Source organism: Nyctereutes procyonoides, unplaced genomic scaffold (assembly GCF_905146905.1).
Source record: "Nyctereutes procyonoides isolate TBG_1078 unplaced genomic scaffold, NYPRO_anot_genome, whole genome shotgun sequence".
Lineage (NCBI taxonomy): Eukaryota > Metazoa > Chordata > Mammalia > Carnivora > Canidae > Nyctereutes > Nyctereutes procyonoides.
This window is the reverse complement of record NW_026575113.1, coordinates 1,240,408-1,256,104: the sequence shown is the minus strand read 5'-3', so window position 1 is coordinate 1,256,104 and position 15,697 is coordinate 1,240,408. Positions and strand designations below refer to the sequence as shown.

The following is a 15,697-nucleotide window of genomic DNA, read 5'->3' as shown; positions in this document are numbered from 1 at the left end:
CACTTCACTCCTGCGGAAGATCCGTGTTGGCGCTTGTTCGTGCCAAGAACAAGACTCTCTCGGAGTCCCGAGAGAATTTTCACTTTGACGAAAAGAGGAGCAAAGTGAACGTTGTTGCAGCTGCTTTTGGTTTGGCAGCCAGCAGAGCGGGGCCCTACAGGGGCAGTGCACATCCTCAGCAGCAAACCTCCCTCCCCGCAAACTCCACGAAGCACCTCAGCATCAAGCCACCAGAGCTTTGGCCTGTGTAAGCCACTGTGCACCTGCTAGCAAGATGTGTCCTAAGGTGTCAGAGAAAGCCTAACGGAGGGTATTTTTGGGGTCGGGGAATGCTCGGAAAGTTTTCCATCTAAATTAAGGATAATTGCTTTTTTGCTTTACTCTACTTCAGCCGCAAAAAGTTTCATACGGAGACCCCTGGGTGGTTCAGTGGTTGAGCATCTGCCTTCCACAGGGCATGAGTAGGAGGTCCTGGGATTGAGTCCTGCATCCGGCTCCCTGCATGGAGCCTGCTTCTCCCTCTGCCTGTGTCTCTGCCTCTCTCTCTCTCTGTGTCCTTCATGAGTGAATAAATAAAATCTTTTTTAAAAATAAAAAATAAATGAAAAGTGGTTCTGTATGTTTTCTACAGAACATACCCACTTAAACTAAGTGGCTTTGAATGTCAAGCATACAAAAACCATTGAAAACAAAAAATAGTTTTGGAGATCATAGGTACTTTTCCTTAACACAGAAAGTTCTACAAACCCCCGTGGGGGAAATAAAACCCCAACTATGTCCAGCACTTGTTCTATTATATCTAACCTCAGTCTTTGCCTCCACTTCTATATGAGCTGCCACACGGCACATGAAGTTCTTGGCTATGGGACCAGGTGCATACTGACAGCCCCATACAACTATAATAAACACATTTCAACCTGGTGGAATAGGACTTCCTGTGTATGGAATACAGTGACTTTAGGGACACTTGGAGGGCTTGGTCGGTCAAGCATCCAGCTCTTGATTTCAGCTTGACATCATGATCTCAGGATTGTGAGAGATCGAGCCCTGTGTTGGGCTCTGTGCTGGGTATGGAGCCTGCTCAGAATTCTCCCTCTGCCCCTCCCCATCCTTAAAAGAAAAAGAGGAATAAGGTGAGTTTCTGGTCATCTGAAATTGTTCCTTCTCTGCTCGTTAGGTGTTTCAGGAGTTGCAAAATCCACTTCCTTCAATGAGAATTTTCAGTCCTTGAAGATAGCATTAAGGGTTATTGGCTCTTGCAGGTATGCTAGAAGTAAGCATCGCTAACAATACTGCATACCCTGTCATGCAAGACGGCCTCTGCCACAGGAGGTGCGTCTGTCTGAAGGACGCATGACAATGGCCACGCGTGTGGACCCTGTGGCCAAGTGGTAACTAGTGTAGCCCAGAACATATTCAATACCCCAATGACAAAGCACATTTCCAGAGCACGGCCTGATGGTCCCAACATAGCTCTACATTTCTAAGCTTGGGGCATCATTCAAGGCCACCTTGGGATCTATAAATGTACCTGCACTTCCAAGGACTCATAAAAAGAAAAAAGACATACTCTGTTTCACCAAGAAAACTGCTCAAAGAAGTTGCCTCAAAATTTAGAGTTTAGAAATCAGTGTGCGATCTGGATGAACGGGAAGCAAATTGTTCACTACCTGGAGTGTATCATTTTCCCCAAATGAATGTTGCTGAATTTCTTGGTGTATATACTTTCTGGAGGCTCATTTGCAGGCACATATGCATAAAAGATCATTTCTTTTAAGGTGATGTACTGTGGTGCAAGCGCAGCTTCAAAGCCCATATCAGGAGCCTAGAGGAGGAAAAGAGGAACCAAAAGCATTGCATTTAAACAATCTTATACTTCAATTAGAGCAAAATGCCAGTATCAGGTTTGTTTCCAGTGTGTGTCCCAATGATACTGCTTTGCTCGTCAGCAGGAGCAATATTTCAACACGCTCTGTTTGCATATGCGTGTGTGTGCAAGGGATAATGCACACATCTATCCCTGACTCCGGTGGCATTTCTCATTCCTTCTGTTTTGCGCGTCATCCCCTGCAGTCAACTCGGGCACCTCTGCCCTGATCTCTGACCCGTAGATCTTTCCAACACACCCTTCTCTGATCCTGGTCCTTTCCAGTGTTGGGAACTTTGGGGACCATCCTGAAGGCGATGCTGGATGTTGACCTGGTGGCTATGCCATGAAGAGTGGGTGGTGGATGGTGCAGACCAGTGGGGGCATGGCCATCCATTAGTGCCTCCAAGACCTGTTTTCTTTCTCAAATTTGGGAACCCACTGAGTTTGGGAACCCACTGGGAAGGGGAGAGTGTGGGAAATAGATGCAAGGAGAACTGGCATGAGACCCAACTGATCGAAGTTCTGAGGACTCTTAAAAAGGCTAACCGTGAGTTACGGTCCCAGAGGCCCTCCTAGCCTGGGAATGGCAAGATTACCCAGTGAAACACATGTACAAGTCCATTGAAAAGGCAACATACTGACCAAAGCCTAGGCACTGGGACCTGTTCCCTGGGTAGAGGCCTGATCTAATAACTACCCAGTTGTGTGTGTAATTTGCTGTAAATTATTTAACCTTGCTGCGCCTCATTTTCCTCATCAGTAAAATGAGGATAAATAGCTGTTATAAAGGTTTAAGCATACACAGCAGTGCCTGGCTCATAGAGCCAAATAAAGGCTGGAGATTATTTTTATCCAGAGCAGAAACCTGCATAATTTGTTTTTGAGGAGGGAGGTGGACCCATCTGGAGCCTAAAAACCTCCTTTGATTTTAATAATTTAACTTCCACTGGGACACCCTGGGGGCTCAGTCAGTTGAGTGTCTGCCCTGGGCTCAGGTCATGATCCCCGGGGGGACTGGGATTGAGCCCCACCTTGGGCTCCAACCCCGCCTCAAGCTCCCTGCTCAGCGGGGATCCTGCTTCTCCTCCCTGTTTCTCGCTATCACTATCTCTCTCTTAAATAAACAAATAAAATCTTATAAAGAACTTTCTTAGAAAAAACTTTTTAAAAACTAATCTTTCACATAAAAGAATTAAGACATTTTCTACAAATTATGAAGTTTGGTAACTGTTTTTTTTTTTTTGGGGGGGGGGGTAACTTTGACCCTCCGGCTCACGTCCTCTGACTTGTGTGTACACAGAGGCCATGTAACAGACAGCAAATACACGGGAGTCACATGGCAGTGTGTACACACCCAGGGACTCCCACCTCCCTCTGTACACCACTCAGACAAGCAAAGTGAAGGCACCGTCCTTTCAGCTCCTATCTTGGCCTGGTAATTCACAATGATCCATTAAAACTAAAGTTGGGAGAGGAGGGGCAAGATGGCAGAAGAGTAGGGTCCCCAAGTCACCCGTCCCCACCAAATTACCTAGATAACCTTCAAATCATCCTGAAAATCTACGAATTCGGCCTGAGATGTAAAGAGAGACCAGCTGGAACGCTACAGTGAGAAGAGTTCGCGCTTCTATCAAGGTAGGAAGACGGGGAAAAAGAAATAAAGAAACCAAAGGCCTCCGAGGGGGAGGGGCCCCGCGAGGAGCCGGGCTGAGGCCGGGGCGAGTGTCCCCAGGACAGGAGAGCCCCGTCCCGGAGAAGCAGGAGCTGCAACAACCTTCCCGGGTGGAAAGGGGCCCGCAGGGAGGTGGAGCAGGACCCAGGAGGGCGGGGATGCCCTCGGGCTCCCGGGGACACTAACAGACACCTGCGCCCCGGGAGAGTGCACCGAGCTCCCTAAGGGCTGCAGCGCGCACGGCCGGGACGGAGCAGCTCGGAGGGGCTCGGGAGTGGCTCCACGGAGGGGGCTGCGGGGCGGGAGCGCGAATCCAACAGCGCAGGCCGGGAGCACAGGGCGCCGGGACACAGCCCAGGATCCGGCCTCCCCCGGGACAGGCAGAGGCCAGAGGCCGGGAGGACCCAGGACAGCAAGGACGCTCCTGCCCCGAGCTGAGCAGATCAGTGGCCCCGCCCGGAGCCTCCAGGCCCTGCAGACCGAGAGCTCAGTAGTTACTGCGGGAGCTGACTCCAGGGCTGCAGAGCTGGCCCCGCCACTGCGGTTGTTCCTCCTGGAGCCTCACGGGGTAAACAACCCCCACTGAGCCCTGCAGCAGGCAGGGGGCAGAGCAGCTCCCCCACTTGCTAACACCTGAAAATCAGCACAACAGGGCCCTCCCCAGAAGACCAGCTGGACGGACCAGTTCCAGGGGAAGTCAAGGGACTTAAAGTCTACAGATTCAGAAGATACTCCCCCGTGTTTTTTTTTTTTTTTGCTTCTTGATTTCTGTTTGCTTCCCCCACCCTATTTTTATCCTTTCTTCTTTTTCTTTCTTTCTTTTCTTTTTTTCTGTTTTTCTTCCTTTTTTCTTTTTTCTTTTTCACTTTTCTTTCCTTCTATCTCTCCTCTCTTTTTCTCCTTTTCACAATACAACTTGTTTTTGGCCACTCTGCACTGGGCAAAATGACTAGAAGGAAAACCTCACCTCAAAAGAAAGAATCAGAAACAATCCTGTCTCCCACAGAGTTACAAAACTTTGGATTACAATTCAGTGTCAGAAAGTCAATTCAGAAGAACTATTATAAAGCTACTGGTGGCTCTAGAAAAAAGCATAAAGGACTCAAGAGACTTCATGACTGCAGAATTTAGATCCAATCAGGCAAAAATTAAAAATCAATTGAATGAGATGCAATCCAAACTAGAAGTCCTAACGACGAGGGTTAACGAGGTGGAAGAACGAGTGAGTGACATAAAAGACAAGTTGATGGCAAAGAGGGAAACTGAGGAAAAAAGAGACAAACAATTAAAAGACCATAAGGATAGATTAAGGGAAATAAATGACAGCCTGAGGAAGAAAAACCTATGTTTAATTGGGGTTCCCAAGGGCGCCGAAAGGGACAGAGGGCCAGAATATGTATTTGAACAAGTCATAGCTGAAAACTTTCCTAATCTGGGAAGGGAAACAGGCATTCAGATCCAGGAAATAGAGAGATCCCCCCCTAAAATCAATAAAAACCATCCAACACCTCGGCATTTAATAGTGAAGCTTGCAAATTCCAAAGATAAAGAGATCCTTAAAGCTGCTAGAGACAAGAAACCCCTGACTTTTATGGGGAGGAATATTAGGGTAACAGCAGACCTCTCCACAGAGACCTGGCAGGCCAAAAAGGGCTGGCAGGATATATTCAGGGTCCTAAATGAGAAGAACATGCAACCAAGAATACTTTATCCAGCAAGGCTCTCATTCAGAATGGAAGGAGAGATAAAGAACTTCCAAGACAGGCAGGAACTGAAAGAATATGTGACCTCTGAACCACCTCTGCAAGAAATTTTAAGGGGGACTCTTAAAATTCCCCTTTAAGAAGAAGTTCAGTGGAACAATCCACAAAAACAAGGACTAAATAGATATCATGATGACACTAAACTCATACCTTTCAATAGTAACTCTGAACGTGAACGGGCTTAATGATCCCATCAAAAGGCGCAGGGTGTCAGACTGGATAAAAAAGCAGGACCCATCTATCTGCTGTCCACAAGAGACTCATTTTAGACAGAAGGACACCTCCAGCCTGAAAATAAAAGGCTGGAGAATCATTTACCATTCAAATGGTCCTCAAAAGAAATCAGGGGTAGCCATCCTTATATCAGATAAACTAAAATTTACCCCAAAGACTGTAGTGAGAGATGCAGAGGGACACTATATCATACTTAAAGGATCTATCCAACAAGAGGACTTAACAATCCTCAATATATATGCCCCGAATGTGGGAGCTGCCAAATACTTAAACGAATTATTAACCAAAGTGAAGAAATACTTAGATAATAATACACTTATACTTGGTGACTTCAATCTAGCACTTTCTACACTCGATAGGTCTTCTAAACACAGCATCTCCAAAGAAACGAGAGCTTTAAATGATACACTAGACCAGATGGATTTCACAGATATCTACAGAACTTTACATCCAAACTCAACTGAATACACATTCTTCTCAAGGGCACATGGAACTTTCTCCAGAATAGACCACATACTGGGTCACATATCAGGTCTGAACCAATACCAAAAGATTGGGATAATCCCCTGCATATACTCAGACCATAAAGCCTTGAAATTAGAACTAAATCACAACAAGAAGTTTGGAAGGACTTCAAACACATGGAGGTTAAGGACCATCCTGCTAAAAGATGAAAGCGTCAACCAGGAAATTAAGGAGAATTTAAGAGATTCATGGAAACTAATGAGAATGAAGATACAACCGTTCAAAATCTTTGGGTTGCAGCAAAAACAGTCCTGAGGGGGGAATACATTGCAATACAAGCATCCATTCAAAAACTGGAAAGAACTCAAATACAAAAGCTAACCTTACACCTAAAGGAACTAGAGATAAAACAGCAAATAGATCCTACAACCAGCAGAAGAGAGTTAATAAAGATTTGAGCAGAACTCAATGAAATCAAGACCAGAAGAACTGTGGAACAGATCAACAAAACCAGGAGTTGGTTCTTTGAAAGAATTAATAAGATAGATAAACCATTAGCCAGCCTTATTTAAAAAGAGTGAAGACTCAAATTAATAAAATCATGAATGAGAAAGGAGAGATCACTACCAACACCAAGGAAATACAAATGATTTAAAAACATATTATGAACAGCTATACGCCAATAAACTAGGCCATCCAGAAGAAATGGATGCATTTCTCAAAAGCCAAAACTACCAAAACTGGAACAGGAAGAAATAGAAAACCTGAACAGGCCAATAACCAGGGAGGAAATTGAAGAAGTCATCAAAAACCTCCCAAGACACAAGAGTCCAGGGCCAGATGGCTTCCCAGGGGAATTCTGTCAAACGTTTAAAGAAGAAACCATACCTATTCTACTAAAGCTGTTCAGAAAGATAGAAAGAGATGGAGTACTTCCACACTCGTTCTATGAGGACAGTATCACCATAATTCAAAAACCTGACAAAGACCCCAACAAAAAGGAGATTTATACAGCAATATCCCTAATGAACATGGATGCAAAAATTCTCAACAAGATATTAGCCAATAGGATACAATACATTAAGAAGATTATTCACCATGACCAAGCAGGATTTATCCCTGGATGCAAGGCTGGTTCATCACACGTAAAACAATCAATGTGATTCATCATTTCAGCAAGAGAAAAACCAAGAACCATATGATCCTCTCATTAGATGCAGAGAAATCATTTGACAAAATACAGCATCCATTCCTGATCAAAACTCTTCAGAGCATAGGGATAGAGGGAACATTCCTCGACATCTTAAAAGCCATCTACAAAAAGCCCACAGCAAATATCATTCTCAATGGGAAAGCACTGGGAGCCTTTCCCCTAAGATCAGGAACAAGACAGGGATGTCCACTCTCACCACTGCTATTCAACATAGTATTGGAAGTCCTAGCCTCAGCAATCAGACAACAAAAAGACATTAAAGTCATTCAAATTGGCAAAGAAGAAGTCAAACTCTCCCTCTTCGCCGATGACATGATACTCTACATAGAAAACCCAAAAGCCTCCACCCCAAGATTGCTAGAACACATACAGCCATTTGGCAGTGTGTCAGGATACACAAATAATGCCCAGAAGTCAGTGGCATTTCTATACACTAACAATGAGACTGAAGAAAGAGAAATTAAGGAGTCAATCCCATTTACAATTGCACCCAAAAGCATAAGATACCTAGGAATAAAACTAACCAAAGAGGTAAAGGATCTATACCCTAAAAACTATAGAACACTTCTGAAAGAAATTGAGGAAGACACAAAGAGATGGAAAAATATCCCATGCTCATGGATTGACAGAATTAATATTGTGAAAACGTCAATGTTACCCAGGACAATTGACACATTTAATGCAATCCCTATCAAAATACCATGGACTTTCTTCAGAGAGTTAGAACAAATTATTTTCATATTTGTGTGGAATCAGAAAAGACCCCGAATAGCCAGGGGAATTTTATAAAAGAAAACCCTAGCTGGGGGCATTCACAATGCCAGATTTCAGGTTGTACTACAAAGCTGTGGTCATCAAGACAGTGTGGTACTGGCACAAAAACCGACACATAGATCAATGGAACAAAGTAGAAAATCCAGAAGTGGACCCTCAACTTTATGGTCAACTAATATTCGATAAAGGAGAAAAGACTATCCACTGGAAGAAAGACAGTCTCTTCAATAAATGGTCCTGGGAAAAGTGGACATCCACATGCAGAAGAATGAAACTAGACCACTCCCTTGCACCATACACAAAGATAAACTGAAAATGGATGAAAGATCTAAATGTAAGACAAGAGTCCCTCAAAATCCTAGAGGAAAACACAGGCAACACCCTTTTTGAACTTGGCCACAGTAACTTCCTGCAAGATCCATCCACGAAGGCAAAAGAAACAAAAGCAAAAATGAACTATTGGGACTTCATCAAGATGATAAGCTTTTTTTTTAAATTTTTATTTATTTATGATAGTCACAGAGAGATAGAGAGAGAGAGGCAGAGACACAGGCAGAGGGAGAAGCAGGTTCCATGCACCGGGAGCCTGACGTGGGATTCGATCCCGGGTCTTCAGGATCGCGCCCTGGGCCAAAGGCAAGCGCCAAACCGCTGCGCCACCCAGGGATCCCAAGATGATAAGCTTTTGCACAGCAAAGGGTACAGTCAACAAAACTCAAAGACAACCTACAGAATGGGAGAAGATATTTGCAAATGACATATCAGATAAAGGGCTAGTTTCCAAGATCTATAAAGAACTTATTAAATTCAGCAGCAAAGAAACAAACAATCCAATAATGAAATGGGCAAAAGACATGGACAGAAATCTCACAGAGGAAGACATAGACATGGCCAACACGCACATGAGAAAATGCTCTGCATCACTTGCCATCAGGGAAATACAAATCAAAACCACAATGAGATCCCACCTCACACCAGTGAGAATGGGGAAAATTAACAAGGAGGAAACCACAAATTGGAGAGGATGCGGAGAAAAGGGAACCCTCTTACACTGTTGGTGGGAATGTGAACTGGTGCAGCCACTCTGGAAAACTGTGTGGAGGTTCCTCAAAGAGTTAAAAATAAACCTGCCCTATGACCCAGCAATTACACCATTGGGAATTTATCCCAAAGGTACAGATGCAATGAAACGCCGGGACACCTGCACCCCGATGTTTCTAGCAGCCATGTCCACAATAGCCAAACTGAGGAAGGAGCCTCGGTGTCCATCGAAAGATGAATGGATAAAGAAGATGTGGTTTATGTATACAATGGAATATTCCTCAGCCATTAGAAATGACAAATACCCACCATTTGCTTCAACGTGGATGGAACTGGAGGGTATTATGCTGAGTGAAGTAAGTCAATCGGAGAAGGACAAACATTGTATGTTCTCATTCATTTGGGGAATATAAATAATAGTGAAAGGGAATAGAAGGGAAGAGAGAAGAAATGGGTAGGAAATATCAGAAAGGGAGATAGAACATAAAGACTCCTAACTCTGGGAAACGAACTAGGGGTGGTGAAAGGAGAGGAGGGCACGGGTTGGGGGTGACTGGGTGACGGGCACTGAGGGGGGCGCTTGATGGGATGAGCACTGGGTGTTATTCTGTATGTTGGCAAATTGAACACCAGTAAAAAATAAATTTATTATTTAAAAAAAAAACTAAAGTTGGCCTTTATTCTATTTCCTTTAGGCCAAAGGAAGAGTTTTATTAAGCCCCAGTCAAAAAAAAGAAAAGAAAATAGTCTAATTCTTTGCCCATGTACTGAGGAAAATTTATTTTCATGATCTTGTGCCCAGTGATGAATTCCTAGCACATGCCCCTTCATAAGCGGTACATTATACAGTAAAATTCTTAGAAAACCCTGTGGTTCACCTGCAAAGAAGATAATGTCTCCTTCCTAAGTCAGCATTAGAAAAGGAAAAAAAAAAGATGAAGGGGCACGGTTATTACAAAAGCAGAAATGTAAACCAGTGGGGAAAAAGATAACTCGTGTTTCTTGGTCAACCTTGGGAGGTAGGAAACCAAATCTACCATTAACCTGGGTTGGAAGTAAAAGGTTTAAGTGATAACATAGAGTATCTGGTGGTGTTGCCATACGGATATTTGTAGGAAGATATTCTGGGTGGAGTTAAGTCGAAAGGGACCGGGAAGAAGGTTTGGAGATGTTCTCTAGTAGGTAGAGGTTTCTTTCAAAGTCAAATGGAGCAAAATGTGTGGCTAAGAGTTTGTCCCAAGCAAGACATCATCCCCTTTCCCTGTAATTCTGTATATAGCATGTGGCATCTGTTCTTAAAACAAGGCAAACTCTCTCAACCCATTATATCACTCACCTGTCCAAAGATACTTTTAGAATTTCCAAAAGCTCTAAGGGACCCATCAGCTTCAAAATGGTCTGGAGTCAGTTTATGTATAAAGCCCATGTGGTCATAGTATAATGTGAAGATATTATCAGAGACAGATCCGATTTTGCTGTATCTTCTTAATCCTATTAGGAAAGAAACAGAAGCTTCTTGATATTGATGAAGTACAACTGGAGAACATACCATACCTTGCAGGGAGGAAAACAAACCACAACTATTCACTGAAACTAAGGGGTGGGAGTGTAGGGCTTCGAGACTCCAGAACTGGTAAGACACTTTAGTACTTGTTAAGTCCCTGGAAAGTCCTTTCCAGGCTCCAAATCATGACAGAATCTGTTTGCCAAAGTAGATGGAGGGCAGATGGCAGGACCACAACAGAGATCTGGAGAAAAAGAGGGTAGGTCCCCCGGGTGGTGGTTCCTCGTCCTAACCCAGGGAACTGGGTGCCCGAACAGGGGGGCAGCAGGAGTAACCCTCAGGGGGCTGAGGGCAGCCACCCACGGAGACTGGTGGGTCGCAGGCCATCCTTTGATGGATGTGTGGGGCTGGGCCGCTGTCCTGAGTTCCTGTCACGTGTCAGGGCAGCGCATGAAGCTCATCTGGGAGGTGGCTGCTGGGACAGCAAACAGCCACCCAGCCAGGCAGATGCTGGTCCAGAGCCGGAGAGCCAGAGAGCAAGCTCGGCTCTTGGAATCGGAAAGGCTGATCTCTACACCACCACCCCGATTCTGGCAGACACCCCAGGTCCATTCTCTCTCAGACCCCTGAACGTTGGAGCGCCCCAGGACTCAATGTTTAGATCTCATCCAGTTTTAGAATTTCAATCCCATTTTTATGTGGCTGTGTCCCAAGTTTAAACCTACCATCTCATTCTTGTGCCTGACCTGCAGATTTGCTTCGGCCGGCTCCAGACCCACGGAAGGCAGGTGTCCCAAACCCAACTCATCTCCAACTGAATTCGCCATCCTCAGGCAAAGTCCTCCACCCTAGTCCTCCCTCCTCATTTCCATCACGGCACCTGCATTCTTCCTGTTGCTCAGTCTGAAACCATGGGGTCATTCTTTTGGTTTTTTTAAAATAAATATTTTATTTATTTATTTATTTATTTATTTATTTATTTATTTATTTATTATTTATTTGACAGAGAGAGAGAGCAAGTGCACAAGCAGGGGGAGCAGCAGGCAGTGGAAGAAGGAGAAGCAGGCTCCCCATCAGGCAGGGAACCTAATGCAGGGCTTGATCCCAGGACCATGGGATCACAACCCAGCCAAAAGCAGATGTATAACTGATAAGCCACTCAGGCACCCCTTGAATAGTCTTTGTTTCTTTGTTTTTGTATATTTTTTATTGGAGTTTGATTTGTCAACATATAGCATATCACCCAGTGGTCATCCTGTCAAATGCCCCCCTCAGTGTCCGTCACCCAGTCACCCCAACCCCACGCCCACCTCCCTTTCCACTCCCCCTTGTTCGTTTCCCAGAGTTAGGAGTCTCTCATGTTCTGTCACCCTCGCTGATATATCCCACTCACTTTCTCTCCTTTCCCTTTTATTCCCTTTCACTATTTTTTTATATTCCCCAAATGAATGAGACCATATACTGTTTGTTCTTCTCCGATTGACTTACTTCACTCAGCATAATACCCTCCAGTTCCATCCACGTTGAAGCAAATGGTGGGTATTTGTCGTTTCTAATGGCTGAGTAATATTCCATTGTATACATAGACCACATCTTCTTTATCCATTCATCTTTCGATGGACACCGAGGCTCCTTCCACAGTTTGGGTATTGTGGACATGGCTGCTAGAAACATCGGGGTGCAGGTGTTCCAGCATTTCAAGGCATCTGTATCTTTGGGGTAATACCCAGAAGTGCAATTGCTAGGTCGTAGGATATTTTTAACACTTTGAGGAACCTCCACACAGTTTTCCAGAGTGGCTGCACCAGTTCACATTCCCACCAAAAGTGCAAGAGGGTTCCCCTTTCTCCACATCCTAACATTTGTGGTTTCCTGCCTTGTAATTTTCCCCATTCTCACTGGTGTGAGGTGGTATCTCATTGTGGTTTTGATTTGTATTTCCCTGATGGCAAGTGATGCAGAGCATTTTCTCATGTGCTTGTGGGCCATGTGTCTGTCCTCTTTGCAGAAATTTCTGTTCATGTCTTTTGCCCATTTCATGATTGGATTGTTTATTTCTTTGCTGTTGAGTTTAATAAGTTCTTTATAGATCTTGGAAACTAGCCCTTTATCTGATCTGTCATTTGCAAATATCTTCTCCCATTCTGTAGGTTGTCTTTTAGTTGTGTTGACTGTTTCTTTTGCTGTGCAGACGCTTTTTATCTTGATAAACTCCCAATAATTCATTTTGCTTTTGTTTCCCTTGCCTTCATAGATGTATCTTGCAAGAAGTTGCTGTGGCCAAGTTCAAAAAGGGTGTTGCCTGTGTTTTCCTCTAGGATTTTGATGGATTCTTGCATTTAGATCTTTCATCCATTTTGAGTTTATCTTTGTGTATGGTGCAAGGGAGTGGTCTAGTTTCATTCTTCTGCATGTGGATGTCCAATTTTCCCAGCACCATTATTGAAGAGACTGTCCTTTTTCCAGTGGATAGTCTTTCCTGCTTTCTCGAATTTTAGTTGACCATAAAGTTGAGGGTCCACTTCTGGGTTCTCTATTCTGTTCCATTGATCTATGTGTCTGTTTGTGTGCCAGGACCATACAGCTTTGTAGTACGACTTGAAATCTGGCATTGTGAGGACCCCAGCTGTGGTTTTCTTCTTCAGTATTCTCCTGGCTATTTGGGGTCTTTTCTGATTCCACACAAATCTTAAGATGATTTGTTTCAACTCTCTGAAGAAAGTCCATGGTATTATGATAGGGATTGCATTAAATGTGTAAATTGCCCTGCGTACCATTGCCATTTTCACAGTATTAATTCTTCCAATCCATGAGCATGGAATATTTTTCCATCTCTTTTGTCCTCCTCAATTGCTTTCAGAAGCGTTCTGTAGTTTTTAGGGTATAGATCCTTTACCTCTTTGGTTAGGTTTATTCCTAGGTATCTTATGCTTTTGGGTACAATTGTAAATGGGATTGACTCCTTAATTTCTCTTTCTTCAGTCTCATTGTTAGTGTATAGAAATGCCACTGACATCTGGCCATTGATTTCGTATCCTGCCACACGGCCGAATTGCTGTATGAGTTCTAGCAATCTTGGGGTGGAGGCTTTTGGGTTTTCTAGGTAGAGTATCATGTCATCTGCAAAGAGGGAGAGTTTGACTTCTTCTTTGCCAATTTGAATGTCTTTTATTTCTTTTTGATGTCTGATTGCTGAGGCTAGGACTTCCAATACTTTGTTGAATAGCAGTGGTGAGAGTGGACATCCCTGTCTTGTTCCTGATCTTAGGGGAAAGGCTCCCAGTGCTTCCCCATTGAGAATGATATTTGCTGTGGGCATTTTGTAGATGGCTTTTAAGATGCTAAGGAATGTTCCCTCTATCCCTGCACTCTGAAGAGTTTTGATCAGGAATGGATGCTGTATTTTGTCAAAAGCTTTCTCTGCATCTAATGAGAGGATCATATGGTTCTTGTTTTTTCTCTTGTTGATATGATCTATCACATTGATTGTTTTACGAGTGTTGAACCAGCCTTGCGTCCTGGGGATAAATCCCACTTGGTCATGATGAATAATGTACTGTTGGATCCTATTATCCTAGTACCTTTTGAGAAATTTTGCATCCATGTTCATCAGGGATATTGTTCTATAATTCTCCTTTTTGGTGGAGTCTTTGTCTGGTTTTGGAATTAAGGTGATGCTGGCCTCATAAAATGAGTTTGGAAGTATTCCATCTCTTTCTAGCTTTCAGAACAGCTTTAGTAGAATAGTCTTTGTTTCTTTAAACGTTTGATAGAATTCCCCTGGGAAGCCATCTGGCCCTGGATTTTGTGTTTTGGGAGGTTTTTGATGACTGCTTTAATTTCCTCCCTGGTTACTGGCCTGTTCAGGTTTTCTATTTCTTCCTGTTCCATTTTTGGTAGTTTGTGGTTTCCCGAAATGTGTCCATTTCTTCTAGATTGCCTAATTTATTGGCATATAGCTGCTCTTAACAAGTTTTTAAAATCGTTTGTATTTCCTTGGTATTGGTGGTGATCTCTTCTTTTTCATTCGTGGTTTTATTAATTTGAGTCTTCTTTCTTTTGAATAAAGCTGGCTAATGGTTTATCTATCTTATTAATTCTTTCAAAGAACCAACTCCTGGTTCTGTTGATCTGTTCTACCGTTCTTCTGGTCTCTATTTCATTGAGTTCCACTCGAATATTTATTAACTCTCTTCTTCTGCTGTATGTAGGTTTTATTTGCTGTTCTTTCTCCAGTTCCTTTAGGTGCGATGTTAGCTTGTGTATTTGAGTTTTTTCCAATTTTTTTAGGGATGCTTGTATTGCAATGTATTTCCCTCTCAGGACTGCTTTTGCTGTATCTCAAAGATTTTGAACAGTTGTATCTTCATTTTCATCAATTTCCATGAGTCTTTCTAATTCTTCTCTAATTTCCTGGTTGACTCATTCATCTTTTAGCGGGATGCTCTTTAACCTCTACATGTTTGAGTTTCTTCCAAGTTTCTTCTTGTGATTGAGTTCAAGTTTCAAAGCCAGAAAATATGCAGGGGACAATCCCAATCTTTTGGTATTGGTTCAGACCTGATTTGTGACCCAGTATGTGGTCTATTCTGGAGAAAGTTCCATGTGCACTTGGGAAGAATGTGTATTCAGTTGCATTTGGATATAAAGTTCTGTAAATATCTGTGAAATCCATCTGGTCCAGTGTATCATTTAAAGCTCTTGTTTCTTTGGAGATGTTGTGCTTAGAAGATCTGTCATTTGCAGAAAGGGCCATGTTGAAGTCTCCTGGTATTAGTGTATTATTGTCTAAGTATGTCTTTTCTTTGGTTATTAATTGATATTATTGGCAGTTCCCACACTAGGGGCATAAATATTCATGATTGTTAGGTCCTCTTGTTGGATAGATTCTTTAAGTATGATATAGTGTCCCTCTTCATCTCTTACAGTCTTTGAGATAAACTTTATCTGATATGAGGATGGCTACCCCTGCTTTCTTTTGAGGACCATTTGAATGGTAAATGGTTCTCCAGACTTTCATTTTCAGGCTGGAGGTGTCCTTAGGTCTAAAATGAGTCTCTTGTACACAGCAAATAGATGGGTCTTGCTTTTTTATCCAGTCTGAAACCCTGCGTCTTTTGATGCGATCATTAAGCCCATTCACGTTCAGAGTTACTATTGA

General features: G+C 43.2%; 1 protein-coding gene across 1 annotated transcript in view; it reads right to left on the bottom strand.

The window, feature by feature from the left end:
• The window catches only part of CATSPERB (cation channel sperm associated auxiliary subunit beta), a 139,062-nt gene that overhangs the window by 52,629 nt on the left and 70,736 nt on the right, over positions 1-15,697 (bottom strand). Inside the window, exons 15-16 of the mRNA XM_055333696.1 lie at positions 10,369-10,523; positions 1,671-1,825 (exon numbers count right to left, since the gene is read on the bottom strand). Coding sequence (XP_055189671.1) covers positions 1,671-1,825; positions 10,369-10,523 — 310 coding nt within the window. The remainder of the gene's footprint in view (positions 1-1,670; positions 1,826-10,368; positions 10,524-15,697) is intronic.